This window comes from Rousettus aegyptiacus, unplaced genomic scaffold (assembly GCF_014176215.1).
Source record: "Rousettus aegyptiacus isolate mRouAeg1 unplaced genomic scaffold, mRouAeg1.p scaffold_m13_p_5, whole genome shotgun sequence".
NCBI classification, from domain to species: Eukaryota; Metazoa; Chordata; class Mammalia; order Chiroptera; family Pteropodidae; genus Rousettus; species Rousettus aegyptiacus.
In genome coordinates, this window is record NW_023416308.1 from 28,417,483 (window position 1) to 28,444,090 (window position 26,608).

General features: G+C 40.2%; 1 protein-coding gene and 1 non-coding gene across 2 annotated transcripts in view; both read left to right on the top strand.

Moving 5' to 3' along the window:
* BARX2 (BARX homeobox 2) overlaps positions 1-24,254 on the top strand; it is a 61,292-nt gene extending 37,038 nt beyond the window's left edge. The window contains exons 2-4 of the mRNA XM_016125974.2: positions 10,590-10,890; positions 15,560-15,644; positions 23,571-24,254. Of these exons, the coding sequence (XP_015981460.2) occupies positions 10,590-10,890; positions 15,560-15,644; positions 23,571-23,837 (653 nt within the window). The 3' untranslated portion in view covers positions 23,838-24,254. The remainder of the gene's footprint in view (positions 1-10,589; positions 10,891-15,559; positions 15,645-23,570) is intronic.
* LOC118603399 lies at positions 4,239-4,357 on the top strand. Its single transcript, XR_004951208.1, has one exon. It is a non-coding gene; the product is annotated as a 5S ribosomal RNA (ribosomal RNA).
* Positions 24,255-26,608: the final 2,354 nt, after the last annotated feature.

A 26,608-nucleotide genomic window follows, 5' to 3' on the forward strand; every position in this document is an offset into this window, starting at 1 on the left:
TGTTGTGTGCACTGTTTTATCCCCAGTTCTTGGCACAGTGTCTATACTAGATATTCCATAATTTGTTAAATTGAATTGAATTTTTATTCTCTTTTATCCAACTTTGTAATACTTTGCAACTAAAGGCAAGATAGAGAATATATTTTAGCTGGGATTAGGATGTATAGAGAAAAAAAGGAAATTAAATTGGATTTAGAAAATTACATTTTGGCCTATGATGTTCTGAGTTTGGCTGATGAGTCTCTTTCTGGGTAATCAAGAGCTTGCCTGTGGACTCGCAGGGCCACTTGCAGAAAGGTAATCTCTTATGGTTTTTTTTCTAGAAACTTTGCCCAGTGCCCTGATGTTATACTCATTTTCCCAGCCTGCCTGGTGGAGATTCTTATACCAGGAAGACAGGTCTGGAAATGTCAGAGAAGGGGAGAAGTTTCCAAAGTTATGTCAAAGGATTTGCTAGTGAGTAACCTTGTTGAAAGTTTATCATTCTTGAAATTTTCTTTGGCCATATTAATTGATCCTGTATTCCTTTGCTTGTGCTACAGTCTCTGTAATGTTTATAGGTTCTATTTCCTTTTCCATCCCCATTAATGAAGATGTACACCAAGGCTCAGCCCTTCATCCTCTGTTGTTCATAAGTCTTTTCTTCTTGGGAGATGAATTCTACTCTCAACCCTTAATCTCTGGTTCTTTGAAAATCTACATCCCTGTCTCAAGAGCCCTTCTGGGGGGCATCAATTTGTGACTCCCCCTGCTTGTTAGGTGTCATCACTTAGGTGTCTGATTGTTAGCTCAAACTAGTACACCTCTCTAAGCCTTTTTTTTTTCTCCCAAAAAATTCTCATACAGCAGAGGTGCCTTGATTTCAGCAGTTACCACTAGAGTCTTTGAGTCTTCCTGTGCCTTCTATATGTATGCCCCTCCTCTCTCGCCCTGATATAGGGGTTTTCCAGAGCCTGTTGGTTCTTCCTTGTTAGTGCCTCTGGAATATATTCCTTCTTTCCCCTACATAACCCAGATCCTTCTCTTTTCACAGCTAGACACTGTATTCTCTAGAGCACAGTAATCTGTCCTAAATTTCTATGGTTTGTATGTCATCAGGATTTGGTACATGCTCCTTTGTTTTCTTATTGACCTTTTATTTTAATGTATCATTTTCCAAATTAGATAATTAGCTTCCTAAGGGCAGAGATGAAAAATTGTTTCTCTTCCTGTCTTTAGCAGTTAGCACTGTGCTAAGTAGAGTTCACTGATGATGGTGACATTGAAGTAGAGGATTCTTCCTGGTCGCTTTGTGCAGACTCTGTTGCTGTGATGACAGGATGTTAACTCAAAATTGTGAAGCACAAGAATGAGGCAAAGGGATGAATTAGTATAGCACAAGAAAGCAGTGTTGTAACTTCTTAGTGAATAGAGGTATCTCCTAAATATGGAATATTAGTGGTTTTTGAGTGAAAAAATTAGTTTCTTTATGGTGTAGTTCTTTATTATTTGAAAATATTTTTTCATAATTATTATTCAATGTTATCCTTTAATAAGCTTGTAGAAAAGTATTATTATTGCCATTTCACAGAAGAGAAAACAGAAACTTGCGAGTAGAGTTTGATCAGAGCCACAGAGGGCAAAGATGTCAGAACCACAGGTCCAGCCCTAATCTTCTGATTCCAGGTAAAATCAGTTCAAACAGGGCATGGAGTTAAACACTAGGAAGAGACACTTTTTGATTTTGTCCTAAAGGAGTTGGCAGTCTAGTGAGCAATAGATAGGTAAACAAATTATAGGATTTGGATTAAGTAAGGGTGAGTAAGGACACAAACAAAATAGTGTGGGTGCATGAAGGTAGGAGTGATTAATTCGATCTTTGTACTGAACGACAGCTGCTCTGGGAAGCTTTCTGTCAGTGAGTGATTATGAGGTGTGGAGGAAAGCAGGTGTGGGTGTATATAGAAAGCAGAATGGCCAGGAAGAGAAAGACAGTGCCATTTCCAGTGTGTTCTTAGATGAGCAAGATGTGGAATGGTGATGGCTAGAGGGTGGTGATGACCACATTGGGGTGGTATGGCATTTTAGGCAGGATGGGAGGTCCATAAACCTATCTGCCAGGCTAGCTTATTTGATTTCATTTAACTCACAGTGTAGTCTGGTGTTTTTGTGGGTGTCTGCAGTTTTGATGTCATTGCAGGTAGAATGTGATAAGAATGAGCTTGTGTCTGCAAAATCAAAACTCTGAAAAGATGCCATGATGATGCAATTAGTTTACCAGGGTTGCCTTAATGTCCTCTGCTTACTTCCCAAACTTTATTCCCCAAACTTTATTCATTTTTCCAAATCCTCAAAATATTATCTTCCTGGTCCATCCATTTATTTTCAACCTTCTTAAGTTTTTTTTTTTTTAATTTAATAAGAAGCTTTTTCCAGAGTCTATGTATGGCAGTCTTATGTGGATTTCGGAATAAATTTATTCCATATGTTTCTAGCTCATTTATAGTTAATTTATCAAAATATTCTCCCCTTTTAATGAGATAGTTAATGGCTAAGACATTTTTGTAAGCCTTTGAGTTGGCCTCTTAAAACAGTTTCTCTTTTCTTTAGTCATACAAAGCCATAACCTGTAAAGACTGCATCTATTTCATTAACTCTTGCTGGGCTAGAAACTGAGTGTATCACAAAGTTGAAAGGCCACTCAGAGCCTCTTTATATTTCCTTTCCTCTCTTTGTTACCTTCTTTTCCCTGCTTACAGATGATCCATAGGGACAAATAGTGACTGAACTTTCATGTCTGGTCACCACTTAACCATAGCTCAGCCTTTCCTTAGTCCCCTTTCAGCATAAGGCAGGACAAATTGCTTTTAACCCCATATATCTGTTTTCCCTGCCATTTAAAAAAATCGACCTGGGTCCATCTTGTGTCCCACGAGCCTCATCCTCCTTTGCTGAAGCTTAACCTTGGGAAGGGCTTCATGATTCTTATGCCATTTTGTGTGTGTTTTTGATACAGATCTGCAAAACCAAAGCAGTTATTTCTGGAGTCCTGATAGTTGTAGGGGGAAGTCTGGCCAGGTTGACCCTCCCACTGATTTCTTTTAGCTCTCTTATTGCTGTCAGTCTCAGCTGTAAGGGCATTTGAAGGCCTCTATTTGTCAAAGAAAAACTTGCAAATTCTGGTGTTGTTGAATCTTTCCTTGCACATGAATACATAGATGATAAGAAGATGCACATGCATAGTTCACAGGTAGGTCTGCTTTCTTGGTGAGACAATTCATCTATTCTAATTTGGCACCCCTCACAGAGTATCAGGCAACAAAAGTAAAAGGGGGAAAGGAAAGGGAACTAACTCCCCAGTGGCCACTTGACATACCTTATAATAACCTACAAGGGAGAACTATTATTAGCCCTACTTTTAGAGGAGAGAACTGAAACTAAGAAAGTTTTGGTAACCCGCTTAAAGTCACTCCATGAGTCACTGGTAGAGTTGTATTCTTCCCACTACCCAAAATTACCAGGCGATTTGCAGGAATGTGAGCCTATGGGAATAATTTGGTGTGAGTGATTTTATGACTTTTCACAGGAAGCAGTCAGAGCTACCCATTTGTTCCACTGAGTCTTACTTTCAGTTTGCTGAATACATCTGCACCCATGTCTTTGTGTGTGTGTATGTGTTGCTTGTGTCCCTCTGATGCTTTCTGCAGATACACAGGTCACAGATTCTTAGAACATAAATTAGGCAGGCAGGCAGCTTAGAGATTCTTATCCACTCAGACCTTTGGCCCGCGCTGTGTCAACTGGAAATGTGAGCACAGAGAGTCCATTTGAGGACTGGTATGTAGGAGGAATGGAAGAGAAGCCCACAGGAGGTTTATAGGAGCAAAAACCATTCTTCAGGGATTCTGCTTTGAAGTTGAAGTACAGCTGTAGCTGGAGGGGACTGGCTTCTGCAGTGAAGGACTTAAAGTGAGAAGATGTGCTGGCACTTGGTCCAAGCATGTTCACATCCAGGAACTTATAGACAGTTTCAGAATCAGTGCAATGAAAATGCTCCACTTATCCTACCAAATGACCCACATCTTGTCAAACTACCTGGCGTGCCCCTTTGCATCATTCTACCACTAATGTTCTTAGGTTTTCTAATCCAAAAATAAATTCTCAAGAAGGCCAGACAGGGATGTGGTTCCATAGCGTAGCAATTAGCACGTCTGCTTTACACACAGAAGGTCCTGGGTTCGTGTCCCAGTGGAGCCATGGTCTGTTGCCATACCACCCTGAACAAGCCCGATCCCGTCTGATCTCGGAAGCTAAGCAGGGTCGGGCCTGGTTAGTACTTGGATAGGAGACCACCTAGGAAGACCAGGTGCTATAGGCATAAAAAAAGCCAGATATTTGGCAGGGAACTATTCTAGATATACAATACACATAGTTATGTGATAGTCATCCTACAGGAAAACACTGGTTGGGGGATTGGTTGCAGGAAAAAACAACTATTAGAAAATGTATTAATTGTGATTATGTTTACACTCCTTTTGTCAACCAAAAATATGTTTGTTTAAATAATGTCTTTGGTTTATTACAGTCATTACTCCCTCTCAGTAGCAAATAATGTGCTCGAATGTCAAAAGTGTACATACATGATCCAGGAGTAACAAGCAGCTGTCTTCAGTGAACATTTTCACATAGCGACAATTCTTAGGAAAAGAGAAAGATATAATTATTGCAGTGTTATACATTACCTGCCACCTCAGTAACCAAAGTACCCCCTAATGTATACACTAATTTATAAACTTTTGCTTATTTTTAATTTCACCAAAACATACATGGTTGGACTATCTCGTAATACTTTTATGTAAATATGAAATTGGGTATGCAAGTGCTTTATGAAATTAAAGCTTTGAGTCAATGCTGGTTTGTTTGAAGTCAAATCATAAATTAAAACAAGAAAAGACAGCAAGCAGCTGGCTAAAGTATATTTTGTCTCACTTTTCTGTGCCCCATTGGTTTGCCTTTCAGGAGACTTGTTGCTTTGCAGGTACGCATGACCCAGCCTGACTCCCATTCCAGCCATGCTTGTTCCTCCCTAACCCTGCATATGCATATCACATACCCAAAATCCACAATTACTGCAATTACATTTATTTATGGTTGTAGCCCCCCCAAACACCGATTAGCATCATAGTGGTCTTGTGTGCATACCTCTAGCATCAGAAGGTACTCTCAGGTGGTAGGAGAAAATGCAGTTTAGTCACTGAGTTTGCATCAAGACATTGGGTCATGGGTCCTGAAACTTTAGACTTTAGTGAAGGCTATTGCCTTTAATCACTATCATTCATCAGAAGTTTTTGCTTTTTGTTTTTTGTTTTTAAATGAAGGTTTAATTAGGTATAACCTTTATGGGACCAAATTGAATAAACATCCAAAAGCCATTTAAAAATAACAGTAATTACTTTCACCCCATAAGAGGACAGGGTCATCAAAAGAATCATCTGAATTAAACTATAAGGTTAGTGTAACTCTAATCACATTTTAAGTGGGATTTGCTTTTTCAGAGACTAACAAGTTGATTCTAAAATTCAACTGGAAAAATAAATTAATGACAATGGCCAGAAAAATTTTGTAAAGAGAAAAAAAGGGGGGAAGACTTGTTCTACCCAGTAACAAAACTCCCTAAAAAATCCACAATAATGAAGTAGAGTGGTCCTATAATAGACTCATATATTAGTTCTGTAGAACAGAACACCGTCCAGAAACAGACACACGTATATATAATATAATATAATCCAACTATTTCTAGGGCCCCCTATGGCCCAGTATATGTACAGAATTATATTCAAAGAACAGAAATCTGACCAAGGAATCTTGAACATGAAGATCTTTAGTTTTCCTTAAGGAAGGATATTCATGGATTTTATACAGTATACCCCCTAAAATGATTTTCAGAAATCCTTTTTAAGTAGCTTTCACTCTCCCCAGTGTTGCAGACTCATGGCAGCCTCTAAAAATCCTGCTTCTCTCTGATCCACGTGGGTTCCTAGCTCTTACCTCCCCCAACCCCTCACACCCACACTTTCATGTGGCAACACCACAGTTGCCTTCCCTAGTTGTGACTACTCCCTCAGAGGCAGCCTTTGAGAAGGGTAGTACTTTTCCAAGTTTGGCTGCCTTTCTATAGAGAGGGAGATTCTCGGAATTCTGGTGACTAAAATTCCCCAGCAGGCTCCCAGAATTCTGATGAACAAAAAATTTCCCAACTTCATTTCTCTGAGAAGTTACTGTATCTTAAAACTGGCATTTTAAATTACTGGACTAGTCAATAGGTGGTTTTGTGATTGCTATCTATTTAGAAAAAAAATCAAAGTGATATTTATATTTTACAAAATGAACACTTTATAACTATATATGTCAATAGATTAGCATACATGTTACTATATTTGGAACATAGGTACATTTGTGTGTACATAGGAACAGTTATGAAGTTTATCTCTAAGATTTGAGATTGAAAGCAGTGAGAGGAGACTTTTACTTTATATATTTCTGAATGTTTTAAATTTCTTTAATAATAAATTGTTTTACTTTGGTAATAAAAATAAAATTGTGGTTAAAACATTTGACATTTTTGTTTTTGTTAAAAAAATTTATTTTAAATTTATATTTGGTAAAAATATACTATTTTAGTGTACAATTATGAGTTTTGACAGATGCATAAAGTTGTATAATCGCTACTACAATCCAGATACAAAACAGTCTCATCACTTCACCCATCCCCTCCCCGTTTCATTGTGTTACTGCTTTGTAGTCACATTCTTCCCCTACCCTTGAATCTGGCAGCCACTGCTCTCTTCCTCATCTCTGGTGTTGCCTTTTTCAGAATGTTAGATAAACGGACTTATACAGCCCTTTGAGTCTGGCTTCTTTTATTTAGCACAGTATATTTGAGATTCATCCACGATGTTGCATGTATCAGTAGTTTATTTCCTTTTTATTACTGAATTGTATTCTACTGTATATATGTACTACAGTTTATCCATCCATCCCAAGCTGAGGGATATTTGAATCATATCTAGTTTTTGTAAATTACTAATAATAATATTATAAACATTTGTGTGTAGGCTGTTGTGTTTCCTTTTCACTTGGTTTAATACCTAGGAGAAAGGATTGCTTGGCTATATGGTAAAATACAGTTTAACTTTATAAGAAACTACCAAGCTGCTTTCCAAAAAGGCTATACATCCTTTTGCATTCCCAAAAGCAATGTATGAGAGTTCTAGTTGCTCTGCATCTTCGTCAGCACTTGATATCATCAACTTATGAAAAATGTTTCCACCTAATCTTGTTCTTCGATCAGTCTTTCCCATCATTTCTTTAGGCCAAAAACCCAGGCCTCACATGGCCACTGTCTCTCATTCAGTCCTTCAACAAGTTCTTTCAACACTAAATGTAAAGTATACCCTGAATCTGCCCACCTCTCCTTACTGCCTCTCTGGCCCACACGATAGTCGCCTCTGGCCTATCATATTGCCTTGCCTCCTAACTTACTTCTCTGCTTCTGCATTTTTCCCTGAAGTCTTCCACACATTAGCCATAGGTATCTTAAAGACATAAATTGGATCACATCCTTCCTCAGCTCAGATCTCATCAATGATTTTGTCATATTCTGAATAAAATTCAAATTATTTGCTCTAGCCTACAAGACCCTATATGATCTGACTGTAGCAGAGTTCTCCAAATTTTTGTTTCCTGTGAGTTCTCAACCCTTGCTCACTTTGCCTTTTTGCTATTCTTTGATCACAAGCTTGTTCCCACTTCAGGGCTTTGCATGAGTTGTTTCTGTGGCTGGTGTGCTTATTCGTCCTTGTATCTTCACAAGGCTCTCCTCTCCTTACCTGCCAAAATGTCACCTTTTTTTTTTTTTTATATATAGAGGCCTTCCCTTGACTCCCCTATCGAAAATACCTGCCCATCTTCACAGTCTGCTATCTTTGTCTTCATGTAATTTATCACTACACAGCATTATATATTTATTTCTTTGTTTGTTGTTGTCTACCTCCCTGACTGAAATGTAAGCCCTATGAAGGCCGGACTTTATTCACTGCTATATCTCCAGCTTCTAAATCAGAGTATAGTCTATAGTAGATGCTCACTAAATATTTATGGCAAGATCGAATACAGGATTAGATTAATACATGTAGATTCCATTTCACCTCTTTTGATTCTACTCCTTCTCTAGAGCTAATCACTGTTAATAGTTTCATGACTAACTTCCTGATTTCTTCTAAAGAGGCATTCATAAAGGCAGACACACATGCAGATTTTAAAAAAAGATAATGCAAAATGTTCTATACCTTAATTTTCTCTCAATAATGTAATTTAGATATTTTCTCATGTTAGTTTATGTGTAGTTTACCTTTCAGTTCATATTCATTGTTCTTTTTAACAGTTACATTGTAGTCTATACTATAGATGCACCACAATTTACTTAACCATTTTGCTGTTGATAGATATGTGAGTTTTTTCCCCTTTCCACTATTGTGAACAAGTCTGCAGTGAATATGCTTGTACATAAATCTTTGTGCACCTAGCAAATAGGTCTCAAATTGTGGAATTGCCTTGTCAATAATTTGCTTAATTTGTCCTTCTCAAAGACAATGCTGTTCTACACACTCATCAACAATATGAGTACCCATTTCCTTGTATTCTTGCTAACATTAAATATTACCACAGTTCCAAAATATTTTTCAATGTTAGGCAAAAAATTATTTAACTCAAGACAAAGTTGAAATTCTGGTGATTAACACCTTATTTACAAGTAGGTAACTAGCTACTTCCTATATTGATAGGCTCTTAGGTTTCCAGATTATAAGTTAGCTTGCTTAATAAAGATAGTTATTTTTGAAAGACATGATGGGATTAAAGGAGTAAAGTGATGATTTGAGATGGAAAGCATCTTATGCCTGTGTAAGAAACTTTCAGATACTTTTTTTAAGAAGTGGTATTTCATAATGTGTACCGGTAGATCCAAAACCACTGGTTCAGATATCCTTATTATCTTGCTTTAAAATATCATTCCCAGATGCGTTTTTTTCTTTCTTAAAAAGAATTCACAACACAAAACCTCAAGTGTTAACATTGGCTGGAGAATTACTGGAAGTCATAGCTCTTGGTGATTTATTATTTAGCAACTTTGTGGTTTCTACTAAGACATACTAGAACCATAGTCAAAGAACAAAAGAAGTCTTCTGTTTTAATAACTATGACAGAGTCCAAAACAGGAGCATAGACATGAATAAGAAGAGAAACGCCAGCTCAGAGAGTGAACACAAGTAGCACCTGGTGCTTTGTGATATTGGTCGGTTTTAATTCAGAACCATTGTGTCATTGGCTCAGGGTCTTGCCTTGCCCTTGTAGTGAGTTGTCAGGGCTGGGCTGAGTCCCAGAGGGCAGCCCCTGAGTCTTCTCAATTTTTATCAGATATCAAGATGGGTTTGGAATGAGAGGTGCTTTCATGGCATCAGTTGTTAGAGTTTGAAGGATTCTTTGAAATGATCTACTTTTACTCAGTATACAAGCTACAAAACTGAGACCCAGAGAGATAAAATGATTTATATAGGTAATGGTCAGGACATTTTACTGTTGAATCATGAGAGGGAAGAGCTCTTTTACTTTAACCTTAAAGACATAACAGAGTCATGGACAGAAAAGTACTCTTGCCTTGAAATTCCTAAAGCAGGAGTGGCACATCACTAGTATGTCTGCTACCATACTACCCTTCCCTGCATGCCCATAGCAGACAGTGTTAATCAACCTCAGTCTTCTTCCCTCAGCCAAGCTCTGACCCAGTCTGAGAATCCTCCTTAAAATGGTGCTGGAGGCAGCTAGTAATGATGCATCTGAGTTTTCATGTGAATTAAATTCATTTGTTTCCCCTGGTCTCAACGATGTATCCAAGTGATTCACATGTGATACGAGCACTGGACTTCAAGCTAGAAGAACTTGGTTTGACTCCTGAATCTGCTTGTTTCAAGATCTTAGCAAGTCACTCAGCTTTAATGGGACTTGTGTCTGAAATGAGAGAGTTGAATTAAATAGCCTTTGAGCATCCTTCCAACTCTGAAAAATGTTATGATTCAATGTATAGACCTCTCAGGAGGCATTTGTAGTTACAACTATGTAGTTTTATAAAGACCACAGGTGCCTTTCAGGTAGTTCATATATTACAGACCTATTTTGAATTTCTTAAGTATGTATTTCTAGCCTCTTCTTACTATTCCTTTTCATATGATCAGTCCCATATCTTGGAAACCAGAATTTAAGTATCGAAAGGGAGGGAAAGGGAAAAGATTCACTTAAAACCAGAGGAATTACAGGAACATCTTGGCCATGTGGGACTGGAATGTTCTCACACACAGGCTAAGCAAATCAGTATTTCCTGCCCATTCAGCCATTATAGGTCTTGAGTTGCTTCTTCTTTCTTTTCCTTAATTTATACCTCTTTATGATCTGGAGGCCCCATCAATCTGTCAGTCTCAGCAAGTGGTCTTCCGAGGGGGCTCTGGCCTCTTTCCACCCCACTCCCTGTGTGACCTGCCTCCCTGTTTGTCTTTCAGGCCCTGCTTCCCTCCGGGCTTATCCTCTCCTGTCAGTGATCACCCGACAGCCCACAGTCATCTCCCACTTGGTCCCTGCCACCCCAGGAATCTCCCAGGCACTGTCCCACCACCCGACTGCCGAGGCTGCCTCTGCTGAGGCCCCAGGTGGTGAGGCTCTAGGCAGCAGCGAGTCAGAGACGGAGCAGCCCACACCCCGGCAAAAGAAGCCCCGTCGGAGTCGCACCATCTTCACTGAACTTCAACTCATGGGCCTGGAGAAGAAATTCCAGAAGCAGAAGTACTTGTCCACTCCAGACAGGTGAGGACATAGGGACTGGCCTGTCTGCAGTTAAGGCCCTCGAGACTTCTTTTGCTTTCAGTGAAGGACGTATATGCAGGACAATATGGCAGGAATCTATTCCTTGGCTCACATCCGTCATCTTAGCCTTGGTTTAACAGAACCCAGCCCGCACAAATTCATCACACTGGGCCTCATAAGCGACTGACTGTTGGTGAATTTGTACTCCTCGCTCTCTCTCCATATTTTACCTATCCAATATAGAAAACAAGGTCAAGTTTAGTAAATAGTTGCCCAGGCTCTCAGTGGGGATGCAGGCTTGGTTTTAAAAGCCATTTACACTTATGATCAAATGCAATGGGACTAGATCTTGGATTTGAATCCATGATCTCAGTCTACTCCTCACTCTCCAGCACCCAGCTGGCCTGGTCTGCTGCCTGGCGTTTGATGCATAGGCTGGATTGATCGTATTGAGGAGCTGTCAGATGTCCTGGTGAATTTGACGGATATCAAGTCAGAACCACTTGGCTGAGACTGAGGAGGACCTGGATGAGATTCCCTTCTTTAAACCCTTTTGAGATCCAGATGAGGGCGTCTGTGACCCCTTCTTTACTCAGTCTTCAGTACCTCGCCCCCTTTCTTTAATTTAGTATCTTAACTGCAAAATATGCAGGAGTGTCTGTCTATTTTGTTCCTCAGACTCACTCTGGAGATGGCTAAGTTCATTATGATCCTATTTTTATTGGGAGGGTTTTTCAGGTCCCTTTTCTCTTGTTTGCTCACTGCCTTGTCTATATCAGTTTTGACCCCAGTGCTGTTAAAGAGAAAGGGAAGGAAACTCAAATGCATTTCTTAAGCTATTTAGTACCTATTCAATAAAAATTTAAGTGAGAGAGGAGTCTGCAAATCACTGACTAAAAGAGAATTTGTTAATTGATTCAATTAAGTTCCCATCAACTGTTAGCTGAGGGTCTTCTGTGCCAGGCACTGTAGCAGGAATTATGGCCCATAAAGTAGTAGACAGGAGTCTTATTCTCTCTGAAGTCATGGGTAAGGAAGTGACTGCAATACTACAGCAGGGTGCTGGTGCCGATATGTGACTGATGGCAGTAGGAGCACAGAGATATTGCTGAGTCTGTTGGTGGGGCTAGGGAAAGCATCTCAGCGGAGGAAACATTTAAGAAGAGCTTTGATTCCAAGATGGAGAGGGAATGTCATCCAAAAGCGCAAAAGTATGCTCACTAGGGAACTGCAAGTGGTCGGGACATCTCCAGTTTAAGGTGTGAGTTGGGGGCCTGGTGGGAGATGAGGTTGTAGAAGTGGGAAGACCTCATATGCCTGGCCGAAAGATTTGCACTTTGTTTAGGCTATCCATCAGCAGCCATTAAGAGCTGGAAGTGACATGATTTTAGGTCTTGAGTTACTTCTTCTTTCCCTTCCTTCATTTATACCTCGTTATGATCTGCAAAAGATTCAAATTTTAGAATCCTTGCATTGGTGGCACCATAAATGATTGATTATAGAGGGAAGAGATGGAGCAGGACACCAGGGAGGACACCAGGGAGTCCAGGGACAGTCATCGAACACCTGAATGAAGATGATGACAGTGGGAATGGAGAGGAGAGAATAGACTGTAGAGCAGTTTTGAAGATGAAATAGATAGGGTTAACATTGCCATGTGGAAGAGAAACAGGAGTTGAGATTTTTGTGGTTCCTGGATTGAACTGCTAGGTAAATAGGGATTCTTTCAGCTGAAGTTGGAAGGCTGAGGACAGAGGGGATTTTGCAGATAAAGAGTGAATTCTGTTTTGGACAGGGACATTTTGGGTGCCTGTGTATGGGGGTTAATGGAGACAAGTTTTTGAATTGGGGATCTCTAGGTTTCATATAGCTATTTTGATACCCCCAGCATATGATGGAGAGCCTTATATGCTTTGCCACTTGGGTGGAGTTTTTTTAATGAATTGTGCTGTGGTATGTTGAAAGGGCTTCAGTGTGCATGGGTAAAATTTGGGGCTTATTTTCTAGAAGTCAGAAATTTTTAAAGAGAAATATTAGTTTCTAATAAACCTCCTGGGGCTTCCTAATACCTGCCCAGGCACCTCTCAGGTGACCTAGACAGGATTGATTCATTTGCCTAGGGAGGAGGACACCATTTGGCTGGCATCGAAGCTGCCGCCTTAACCTGCCTTCTCAGATGTTCCTCACCTCTGTACGTGACCAGGGCCATGAGCACTCCCTCCTCCCACAGCTCTCTCCTTCTTCCTCATTGTTTGTTTTTGCAGTTTCCTAGGAGACCCCATTTAAGCGAATACGAATACGCAGGGAAGTGAGAATTTGTAACGGTGGCAGGTAATGAGAGAAAGCTGATGACAGTGAAGTGTGTTTCTGTAGCCAGAGTGAGTCAAGGGTGCATTTTTCCCAAGTGAGATAACACCATTTGGTAACAGTGGCAGAACTGTGAACTGAACCTTCCATTGACAAATGCACCTGATGGCCTCAGGTGAACTGGGTTGGGTGAAGGCACAGTGAGATCCCAGGGAGGACCTGTCTCCAGGGAGGCCTGGGAGATAGGAAGTCTTGGGGGATTGCCCCCAGGTTCTTGGTTCTTAATGACTGGCTGCTTGGGAAGCAGTGCTTTTAGTGGGGAGAGCTGATTGCTGTTGGCACTGGGAATTTATTAGCTTGTCTGTTAATTGCCTTCAATAAAACTGTCAGCTTCCAGTAGCTCTTTTACTGGGACAACCTGATATATGTGAATGCAGATTTAAGACAGGTTCTGAAGTCCCTTGAAGGAAGACTGTTTTTACTACTGGAGTTTTAAAATCGTGTACTCTTAGGGGGGTTAGGCATCTACAACTGGGAGTGCCAAGAGTTATCACCTGGCACTTCATTGCCTGTACCTGTTGGTCTTCCTAATGGTGAGGTGTTGATGAGTAACCCTCAAGTAGAGAGTTGCAGCTGAGAACTCACACCTGAGAGGCCCCATGGTTTAAGCTTCTGGCTGTTCAGGTCTGTGAAATAATAGAACTTAGATCCACAAATTGCAACCTTCAGAAACCTGGGGACCTTCACAAGTGATGGTCACTACTCAAACTATATTAAAAGTGCTTGGCTCAAGTTGCTACTTTAGAAGTCCACATTGCTTCAGTGATCAGGATTGGAACCACAGGGAGGCAGCTAATGTTGGCTCAGGAGGTGGTCCTTCCAGTTGGCACTTGGGTAGACCTGGGGTTCTTATCCAGATAGGTCAACAGTTACAGTCTCAAGCACTGAGGTTGGAAGACTGGTTCCCTTTCTCATTTCGTATGCTCCACTCGGGTTGTTTGCTACTCCTTGTGATGTAGCATCCCTGCATTTTCTCCATTAAAGCCTGAGCAAGAGCTTCCCTTTGACAGATCTAACTTGTACAAAAATATAGTGAGTGGAGGTGAGCTCCTATACCAGAGGAGATGTACAAGTCAGACTTAAGTAGATTTGGAGGCTCCACCTTTTACTCCAGGATTATCTACCAGGGTCAGCAAACTTCTTCTGTACAGGGCCAGAGAGTAAATATTTTAAGCTTTGTGGGCCATGTGGTCTCTGTCACATCTACTCAACTTGGAGTTTGTAGTATGAAAGCCTCCACAATAGTATGTGAATGAATGAGCATATCTGTGTTCCAATAAAACTTTATGTTCAAAAACAGGTAGCTGATAGGATTGGACCATGGTTACTGAGAAGGTTCTACTCTCTCTGAGCCTCAGATCTCTCATTTATAAAATGGGAATAATTATACTTACTTTGCAGTGTTGTGAAAGGAATAAATAAGATAGCATATCAGGGGCTTAGCATGTAGTCTGGATGCCGTGGTACTCAGGAGTTACTGTGTTGTTGGAATTTACTCCAATTGTACACTTCCCAGGGATGGTTTGAGATTCAGGACTTTTCAGAAGGCTACAGAAAAATGCAGAACCAAGGTTAGCAGTAGAATGGGAAGAAGGGAAGGCTATGATTTAGTTTCTTTTGGAATCTGGCATCATAACAACTTAGGGCAGCTACAATGAATGAGTCAACCCATTGAAAAGTATTTTTGAGCCCTAGTTCTGGATTTAGAATGTGATAGGCACTTTTGTGATTATAAAAGAAGCAGGAGACATATTCTGCTCTTGCAGTTGAGTTAGGCAGACATAGCTGATGTGACGCAATTAGAGACCAGTTGAAAACTTTGAGCCACCTGGGTGGTAGCTGACTGTGGGAGAGTGTAGAGGAGACAACCTGTGTGAGCTGAGGGGTGTCTAGGAGGCTCATCTGCAGGATATGGATTTTGAACTGGATTTGGAGTGATGAGTAGGATTCTGATAAGGAAAACATTGCTTTATGTTTCCTTCCCAGTTTCCATTCTGAGTCAGTCTTCATTTTGTTTGGAATCAGAGTAAAGACTGTCAGTTCAAGAAAGAAACTTTGCAGTGAAGGCTCATAAATTCTTTCCGGATCTAATGTAGACAGTCCTTGTACATAGGTATCTGTTTCTAGCTTCCCAGGGTTTCTTCCATAAGATTTTTGGAAGGAAAGCAAACTCTATGGGGAACAATTGGTTAAATGGGGAAGGTCCAAATTTTGGTGGCAGTGCCTGGAACCAATCAACAGGACCCATCTCTACTGCCCTCATCTCTTCTTCTTCATTCTTCTTGTCTCTTTTACCTTCTAGGTTGGACTTGGCCCAGTCTCTGGGACTCACTCAACTGCAGGTGAAGACTTGGTATCAGAATCGCAGGATGAAATGGAAGAAAATGGTAAGAAAGAAGACAATGAGTCTAACCACATGCCCATCATGATGGGACAGATTCTTCCTACAGGACTGAGAAGGCAGGAAGGACCAATTGGTGGTTTGGGCTCCAGAGACTGGAAGGTGTTTTATGGTGCTGGCTGGAGGGGAGGCTATGTGAACAGAAGGATAAACTATTCCTCTTGACCTGGATTTCTTGACCAGAAGAATATTCTTTGTTCAATTTCCTTAGAAATAAAAGAATGAAAGCCCACAAGCTTCTCAGTTGCTAAATTTAAGCCCACCTGCTAGCCTTTTCAAAGTACTTCCTTCCCCTCCCACTAATAGCTGAGAATAGAAGTCAGTTCTCTGTTTATAATGACATGTAGGGTACATCTGTTCTTATAGCTGTGTGTCATCTAATGCGGTGATTCTTAAACTTTTGTGAGCATCAAAATAACCTGGGTAGCAGGTAAAAATGCAGAACTCTAGGCCCCTCCCAGGATTCTGATTCTCTGTCCTAGGACAGGGGTGGGAATGTGCATGTTAACAAGCACTTGGGTTCCTCCAAGGCATAGAGTAGAATGACTGTGGTTTCCCTAATATTGTTCTAGTGCCTAGCTGGTGAATTGTTCCATTTTGGTTTTTAAATGAATTCTATAGAATAAATATCTTTTTGAAAAAGCATAAATATCTCTACATTTTGAGGAACTCAATTTTATAGCAGTCTACCCACACCTCCTGTTTAGAAGCATTGTTAAATCAAAATTTTCCAAAGTAGTCAAATGTTTCATTTTCAGTTTTGTAAATCACAAGGGGTAAGATCAAAGCCCAGAGAAAAGAGGCAGGGAGGGGTGAAGGTGGGAGGAAACTCTACTCTATTCTTTAGAGGCCAGGTACATTAAGGTCTCTAACCTGGGCCTTTCTTGTGTCCTCACCAAATCTTACTGGCCCTTCCTCCTCTCACATGGACCAAGCAGTCCAGGCCTGTGTGGATGACATTCTAATTTTGCTACCCTATCTAGTCACAAGCCATATTTTCTGGTGATTCAAGGGCTGGATCATGAAGTTTTTCACAATCACCAATAACTAAGATCCTTCCCACCTAGTTTTCTAAAAAAAAAAAAAAGTTAATAGATATTTTGTAATAGATAATAGATATTGAGACATTTTCTCAATTTTGTGTTTTTGTCTAATAGATTTTTTTTAAAAACTTAAGTTCTTGCTTTGCCTGCTAACAGTGTGAAAAATAAATAAATCACAAGTGAATATTAATGAAAAAGTAGAAAAAATCCAACAAGCCAGCATTTAAACATTCCCAAAAAGGAATTTCTGGGCAAATCTCATAATTTCCTCTGGGGGGACCTGACCCTGAAGAAGGAAGGATTTTCAGATGGAACCGGGTTGACTCATGAAGTGCTTCTGCAGTGAGGTGGAGATGCCAGTTGTATGTACAAACATATATTGCGTGAATCAACAAACATGCAATTAATGTCTCTTGTGAACCATACTTTGTCCTAGACACTGTCCATTGTAATAAAATGAAATATAACTCTGCCTTCATGGAATTTATGATCTAGTTGGAGAACCAAGGTCCAAGAGGCAACCAGGGAGCACCTTATAATTGAGTTCGGTTGTTTATTTAAATATTTAGAACCCCATAAGAATTCAGATGAGAGGTACTGAGGACTGTTGCAGGGAGAAATTGCCATTGAAGGATGAATGGGATTTGATTAAATATATAGTCACTCTAAAACTTCTAGAATGTTAAGACACCCATGAGACTTATGGCGGAAACCTTTTGGGGCATAGATCTCTAAAAGAATCAGATTTGGGAGTCAGAAACACTGGGCTATGTTCCTAGGCTTGCCCCTCCCTGGCTGATTTTGGGCAAGTCCCTTCACTGCTTTCTGTGCAAGTTCAGCCTCCCACCTCCTTCCTCGTCAATCATCATCATCAGACAGGAGAAATCAATGTCTCCCCAGTGGCAGAGGCATTGTTTAAATTGGTTATCAGCAATCTTTTAATGAGTCAGATGAGTAATGAACTGACAGCCTGCCATCTCTGCCAGCACCGCCTAGTGCCCGTGGGACGACGTGTGTGCCCAGGCCTCTGACGTCACTTGTTTTTCACCAGCCACTGTACTGCTGACACAATTGTGGGTCGGTTATTGATGGTTATCAGTGTCATATAGAACAAGATTGAAGGAACTTAGTAGATTTAACCTCAAGAGAGCATTTCACAGGCCAACCAAATTCAGGTTACTTGAGAAAATAGAGTGCCACGTTTTCAGTTAACATTAGCAGTCACTTTTGAAAATGTTTTTTATTGAGCACTTATTTTCATGAGGCAGTAGAGGTACAAAGATAAGACATGAACCTATCCATTAACATATAAAATTAGAAAAATGTTTCAGTCAAGTGAGGGAGACAGACCTGTAAAACTAGTAATTATGCAGAGTGATCAGGGCAACAGCAGTAGGATTTACAGGGTTCAGAGTCAGTATAGAGAAGGGAGGGCTCCACAGAAGGGGTGCCCCCTAAATTGGTTTTAGTGGATAAATAGAAATGTGCCAATTGAAGGTGAGAAGAGTGGCATAGGCAGAAGGAAGGGACAGAAGGATTTCGGGACACTCAGAGTACTTCAGAATGGCTGGAGCCAAAACGTGAGGAATGTTGTTCAGTTGTGGGTGTGGGTCCCTCCTCTCCCAGAACAGCAAGGCATTGTTGGGATCCTGATTGCTTCATGTATTTTCCTGGTAAAAATTTTTCAAGGCTATCTCCTCGGGTACTGGGGAAGAATAGAAAAAGATAATTGGGTAATAAAGATGTCTCAAGGCTAGTAACCTAATTGGAACTGGAAAAAGATTAGCACTTGATTCTCAGAGTTTTTCACACATGCCTGCCAACGGCAGTGCTGCCAAAACCAAGATAGCATCTCTGACTAGTTTTTACCAGGCAGCATTTATAACCTATAGCAGGTTGGGTAAATTTAATCTTGCACATGAGATGAGATACTCACCCTCTATTCCATTTCTGTTTGGCTTTAGTTCCAGTAGAACTCAGTGTTTTGCAACGGGCTTAAAATGCCTCATTATTCAGTGGTCTTTTTCAACTCTGAAATACAATACAAATAGAATTCTGCTTTGTGAGGGGATCCAGATAGATACAACCTTCCACTCTCAGTTACAGAGTTGGGTGGGCCACATACTATGTGCCACCATCATCTTTTGCACTGATAGTCTTTAGATAATCAACAATTTCGTGAAACTGCTAGTGGTTGCTATCTGTGTAATCTTGAGCAGGCTACTTAACCTCTGTGTGTGTGTTTCTTTATTAGTATATGAGTAATATATACCTTATAAGGTTGTGGTATTAACTGAGCTAATCCCTGTAAAACTTAGAACAGTGCCTTCTGCATAGTATACAGCCAAGAAATATTAGCTGCTGTTCTTATTATTTTAAAAATTAATTATTTATCCATAAAATTCACATCTCCAGAGAATCCAGACTTTTGGAGGCCCGGAGAAATAAGCCAGGTTCTTGGAATTCTGGTTAAGAGCAGTGCCGGGTGTTCGTCCTTTCTCATTATGCCAGCCTTCCCTCTGTCAGGGCCTCACCATCTGGGCTTATGGTACGGTGGAACACCCCATCTTCAAAGGAGAAAGTCTGCTACACAGTGTGCTGGGAAAAGATTCACGCTAAAGAATCTTGCTTCTCAGCTCCATGGAAACAGTCGTCAGTAATATGGCTCTCACTTTCCTATAGAGCTGCAGGTAAAGATCGAGGAAAAGGAGCACAAAGCATCCTAGGTAATAAGTCTGTGGCCCAGAGTCTGCTGGGAGATTGGATAATTGCAGATAAATATTGGAGCAAGATATAACAGTGGCATGTTTTATGTATCCCACACACATTATACACAATGAAATACAGGTAAGAGTGTTAGAGTCAAATGGTCAGGGATTTTGTGTTGAAATAATCCTGGCCCTGCCCTCGGCCCGCTCTCTGACCGTGATGAACCACTTCTGCTTGCTCAGCTCAGGTTCCTGTCTGAATAATGGGGGAGGTAGATGGCCCCTCCTTGCACTGACGTTCAGGGCTCTCTAGTCAACTGCCTGTCCCCTACCTAAGCACCTTAGGAAGGAATCAAAGGCCTTGTCCGTAGCAACAGGACATTGGGATACGTAGGTTTAAAGTTCAGAGGAGCGCTGTCAGCAGGTATGGTTAATAAAAGTAGATGATGTATTAGGTGTTTTTCCGAAAGATGTGTGACCTTGTGTGTGTGTGTGTGTGTGTGTGTGTGTGTGTGTGTGTGTGCAATGGATTGCCTGGCCTCTCAGGAACAAGGGTATTAAATTTGCTGTAGGGAACAATTGGGGAGTAGAAGGTCCTGGGGGAAGGGCTACAGAGTGCATGAGAATGTGCAGCTTCTGGTGTGGGGTGGTAGTAAGATAATTGCATGTCTCAGGAGTGCTGGAAGGCAGGGGGCCAGGGGTCGAGTGCAGAAAGCAGCCAAGAGGGTAGTTATCTCCTAATTATTGCTTGCACTGGAATGTTTTATTCTATTAAGAAAATGGTCTGATTGTTTTGATTTTTGTGTGTGTGTGCTATAGGAAAACAGCCAGGTGGGGTCAATCCAAGCTGTGTGGGTGGCAATCTCTCTTGCCAATTAGGTGACTTTCTTAGACCTGCCGTTTTATAACTTGATTACTACATAGGACAACTTAATTTTGTATAACCTCTTTCATACTGAGTGGAGCTGCTTTCAACATGTGAATGTCATCTTGGCACATTCAGGTGCTTTCAACAGCCTGCGCTGAAGTCAAAATCAGATAATGACTTCTGTGAAAAGGAATATAGGGACTTCTTCTCTCCAAAGGTAGATTCTGTCAGCATCTATAACTTGTTAGAGATCTCTTTCAGATCTCTGTGTTTGTGTGGAAAGTACACTAATTGATCAGATTCCCAGCTAAAAGGAGGTGTTTATGGTTTTCCTCATACCATACCAGAAATTAACTCAAAATGAATCATAGACCTAATTGCATAAGCTAAAACTATAAAACTCTTAGAAGAAAATATAAGTAAATATTCACGACCTTGGATTAGGCAGAATCTTCTTAGACATAACACCAAAAGCACAAATAACAAAAGAAAAAAATAAATTGGACATATAAAGGACATCAAGAAAGTAAAAAGATAACACACAGAATGAGAGAGTATATTTGCAAATCTTGTATATAATGAGAGACTTGTATTCAAAATATACAAAGAACTCTTAAAACCCAATAATAAGACAACCAAATTAAAAAATGAACAAAGGATTTGAATAGACATATCTCCAAAGAAGATATATAATGGGCTCATAAGCACTTGAAAAGATGTTCAACTTCATTGGTCATCAAGGAGATGCAAATCAAAATTACAATGACACCTACTGGGATGGCTATAATCAAAAAGACTTAATAACAAGTATTGACAAGGATGTGGAGAACTGGAATCCTCCCATATGCTGATTGGACTATAACATGGTGAAGCTTCTTTGGAAAATAGTGTGGAAGCTCCTCAAAATGTTAAACATAGAGTTACTACGTGAACCAGCAATTCCACTTCTGGGCATATACCCAAAAGAAGTGAAAGCAGGGACTTGAGCAGATATTTGCACACCCGTGTCCATAGCAGCATTATTCACAATAGCCAAAAGGTGGAAGCAACCCAAGTGTGCAAGTGTCCATCAACTGATGAATGGGTAAAGAGAAGGCGATATATCCATACAATGGATATTATTTGGCCACAAAAGGGAACAAAATACTGGTACATGCTATAACATTGATGAACCTTGAAAATATTATGCTAAGTAAAAGAAGCCAGTCACAAAAGATGACATATTATGTGATTTCATTCATATGGAATGTCCAGAATAGGCAAATCTATAGAGACAGAAAGCAGATTTGTGGTTGCATAGGGTTGGAGGACAGGGGATGGGGAGAAATGGAGAGTGGTTGCTCATGGGTATGAGGTTTCTTTTTTGGGGCAATGAAATGTTCTAAAATTGGATTTGGGTAATAGTTGCACAATTCTGTGACTATACTAAAAATCAATAAGTTGTATACTATTAATGGATGAAATGTATGGTATACAAATTATCTCAATAAAGCTTTTTTTTTTTTAAAGAACTATGGTTTATCAAGTTACTGCATTCATTATTATAATTAAGCACCTGGAAGTCCTCTGCTGTTGTTACTGGAATGAAATGTAGTCAATAAATATTTGGTGACTGCATAGAACGTTAGTTGAAAGTTAGATTCTTGGAGTGCAAAGCAAGGGATAGATGCCAAATTTACTTTCAGGGAGTTTCTGTTCAAATGGGGAAGATGAAAGGAAGCTAGGTATATAAGTAGCAAAAATATATCCCACCCCTAATTATCTGTGCTAACCCAGGCCCTCCTGAAGCCTTTCCCACTACTTGCCCAGAAAATCAGAAACTCCACCAAGCCAGGGTTCAGCGTCAATGGAGGAAGGAGTGTCTGTTATATTTCAAAATAATAAAAATATTTTAAAAATTATTCCTGCCTATCTTCCTGGGATTCTAATAACGTGCAAGTCCTTTGAAATCAGCAAAGACCATTGAGGGTACTGTTATTTTGCTTGCTTTATATCTTTCTTCAACTCTATGGAAAGGCCTGTAGAGAATGGTTAGTTTACTCAGTAACTGTTGTTACTGCCTGTTATGTGCAGGGACTGAGTAGGAGGGACAGACAAATATGCATGCAGTGACTGTCCTTTATGAAAAGTGCTCTGATGGAGAGAGTATAGGGTGCTCTTGGGCATTTTGTAGAGGGTATTTGACTTAGACTTAGGAGCTTAGGGGAAGCACTGTCTAAGCTGAGTTAACCAGGTGAGCAGGGTACAAAGCATATTCTTCCACTCAGAAGAGTTCTGACTCTTTATATACATATCTGTCAGTCACTCTCACCATCACCCTATGAGATAAGATACTAATATCTCCATTTTAAAGATTTCTAACTGAGGCTCAGAGTCTTTAAAGGACAAAGCTAATAATTAGAATTTAATCTAGTTATTTTACTTTCAAAACTCTAGAATACTTTCTACTATGCTCTACTACTTCTTTGAACAATACAAAATTGTTTTATAAAATCTTTGGATTACAGAAATATTTACACGTGATCATTGTTAACAAATAAGAAAATAAGAAGAATCATAAATTAAAAAAATTAAAAATTATTTATGATTCTGACAGGATAAGCAGGGTAGTGTATAGTCGCCTAGCCTCCAAATTGGAATATGTTGGTTTATAACCTGTTTTTCACAAAAAATTAATAATATTTCCCATGTCATTAAACATTCTCCTACATAATACTTGTAATGGTCATCAAATATTCTCTCTTTGGGTATACTGTAATTACCCAGTCATGGTGGAAACTCAGGGTAATTTTCTTTCAATTTTTGCTGTTCTGATGAACATTCTTGAAGATCAATTTTTGTCTTTGATGACTATCTTAGGCTAAATTATTAAAAGTGGAATTTTTGTGTCAGAGTATGCACATTTTAAAACTTTTGATTAGAATTCTCAGATTGCCCTTTGAAAAGGTTGTGCTAATTACACTTCGACACTGGAATATGAGTGTTTATTGTCCTGCTTGCTACAAATACTATCTTTTTTTAACCTGTCAACTTAACTAATACCATATTAATATTTTAATTTTCATTTCTTTCCCTATTGAAGTTGGATTTTTATGTGTTTGTGATCATTTTATTTAATGCTAAAATATGTGATATTGACTAAAAGTTCATGTAAAGGGTGAAGAGGTCTTTGTAGACTGGACCTGATGGGTCAAAATACTTTTTAGCAAACTCTGTCATGCTGGGAAGGAATGGTATAGATGTTATTGAGTGGTAAAGTAATTAGATTTAATTACCATTTCTCTCCCATGTAGGTTCTTAAAGGTGGTCAGGAAGCACCCACAAAACCCAAAGGTCGTCCCAAGAAGAACTCCATTCCCACCTCAGAAGAGATAGAAGCTGAAGAGAAGATGAACAGCCAAGCCCAGAGCCAGGAACACCTTGCGCCCTCCCAGGGACAAGAAGAGCTCTGTGACACACTGGAACCTAAAGCATGCGAAGTTCCCTTAGAGGTGGCAGAGCTCCCAAGCCAGTCCCAGGAGTTGCCAGTAACCTCTTCGGAATCCCCACCATCAAGCTAAAATAAAACTCTTGAGGGGAGGGGGATACTGGGAAGAAGGGAAAGAGAGAAGGCAGGGAGAATAGGGAGAGTAAAACTTCCCAAAGTGTGGTAAACTGGGGGAGAGGAGATCCAGTGGTGTTTTCGCCACAAGCACTTGAGGAGGACTTGCTTGCCTTTGACCTTTCTCTTCCTGAAAGGATGCTTTAGCCACAGGATGCTCTTGATGAAGGGAAACAGTGCCTTGGAACTGCCTGCCCCAGTTGGGGTGATGGCTATGGGACTGGGGATAAGCCCCACTTGGTGAGTGGTGGAGGAGGGCTGTGGCTCTCTCCCTGCCAGCTTCTGGGTGCCAGTCATCAAAGCAGAGAGATATGGAGGGCTTGGGCAGCTTGCCCACGTTCCTTGCTGACTCAGCACTTATTTCTGTAGTTTTAAAAGAGCATTTAATGTTTTGGTTGTTTTTTTTTTGGTGGGGGGGGGCAGTTGGCGAGGGTGGGCAAAAAAGAGTTAGGGGAAGGGAGTTCTGAGTTACTAGAATTGTTCCTGAATAAAGTTAGTTTGAAGATGTGTGCTTTTGTACCCAATATAAGATGGTCAGGTGACTCAAGAACTGACAAGCCTTGTTTTTCTTGCTTCATTAAGTTGCCATTCATGAAGCTGCGATTCAGATATGTTAAGATAACTTTTATTTTTTAATTAAAAAATAAATCTTTCAAAAGGATTGGGCGGGTGTATTTTTTCTTCTGGGGAGTGCGTTTAGCCCTTCCTGAATATGGCCTATGGAAAGAGGAACCCCGAGGGAGAGCCTAGCTCCCTGGGCTTTAGTTTCCCAGCTAGAAAATAAAAGATTGGGCCAGGCCAGTAGTGTCCCAGCGCAGAAAGACATGCCAAGACTCCTTGGGTGAGGAAGTGGAGGCTCTGCCCATCAACCCCACCAACACCTTCTGTTAGAGCACCTCCACTGTCGGCTGTTATACATTATATTCTTCCAACTTGAAAAGTTGTTTTACTTTTTCTGAAGAGATACTCTATGTGTTTCAAAAATCAAACTACATAAAAAGGTTTGCTTTTCCTCCTGCTCCCTCCATCCTTTTCCCCAATCTCATTTAGGTAACCACTTTTATTGGGGTCTTGTTTATCTATCTTTATGAAGCATTCATTTGAATGATGGGCTCTGCAATTTGTAACAAAAGAAGATTTGAGGACTACTTGGCTTTGTGCCATATGATTTTAAATTTAAAAGCATATCTCATTTTTTAAAGACCTGGAAATAGGTGGGCTCCAGACTCCCTGAAGTGAGAATGCTGACTCAGTTTCTTGTCCGATTGTCATGCATGCTGGCCCAGAGGCCTGATCCCACAGGAGTTGTCATGATCATATTCTCTGGTGTGTCCAATTGTGATGTCCTACAGGGCAGAGTGCCCATCTTGTGGACTGTTCATTATTAATAATTACACAGTAACTCTGTGCAGTGTGGGCTTGGGTATTATAAACTGACTTTAATAATGGTCTCAACTAGGATGCAAAACCTGTTACTAGTTCTGTAAAACAAGTCATATAATTCTTTTCAAAGTAAAACAGGAATAATTTGCTTGTTTTCAATATTCTGCCTACCTGCTTCCTTCCATGAGTGTGGACAATCAAAAAATGGCTGCCATTTTGACTTGCTAAGGCAGTGCCTTTGCTGTTAAGATCAACAAAGAGAAAGCAGTCTTTTTCTTAACTCTTGTGAATAGACAAATGAAGTAAGGATTTGGCCTTGAGAACCAGTTTGTGCAGACCACACCCAGCTGTTTGTCTGTTCAAGGTTTTTTTTTTTTATCTTTTTTTTGTACCCTTAAACACCATCACTCTTATCCTCCCCACCCCCATCCTCTGGGAACCACCATTTTACTCTGTTTTTTAAATGTTTAATTCTTTTAGATTCCCCAAATAAGTGATATCATATAGTACTTGTCTTTCTCTAATTTGTCTCAAATAATATGGCCAAGATCCAGCCATGTTGTTGCTGATGGGATGATATCTTTCTTTTAGCTGAAAAATTATGGAATATGCACCATATCTTTATCTAATCATCCGTTGATGGGCATTTGGGTTGTTTCCATATTGGCTATTATGAATAATGCAGCGATAAACATAGGAGTACATATAGCTCATCAAAATCCTGTTTTCATTTCCTTTGGGTATATACCCAGAAATAGAATTGCTATGGTAGATTTATTTTTAATGTTTTGAGGAACCCCCATACTGTTTTCCATAATGATTGGACAAGTTTACATTCCCAACAAAATGCATAAGTGTTGTGTGTGGTACATGCAGAAGACTATCTTCTTCACCTTTAGCCCACCCCATGTACAGTTTTATGATCTGCCTACCAGGTGATGTCTCAATGGGCCAAAGCGTATGCACAATGGCCAAAGTAAGCAGATATTTGTGCCTATTTAGTCTCACTCTTGAGAAACCATTCTGTCCTATTTAGCTTCCTCCTCCCCCCAAAGGCCTTTCATTTGGATGCCATTTTCCTGTGATGGTTTTTGTTCTCTTGTCCTGGGCTCTCATATTGTTCTTGTCTGAGGTATACAGTAGTGACTGTCATCACACAGATATTTGTGTGTGCTCACAGCTCTCCTCATCTTGAGTTCTGGGCCCTGTTTCTGACTTCCATCCCTGAGTTCTTGGCCTCAGTCATCTTGGTGTTGTTTCCTTTCCCTACAGGTTGAAAGAATTTCAGTAGAGGGTTTAAGACCTCAGATTACCTTTCTTCCTATTTTGGAAGCCCTGAGCCCAAGA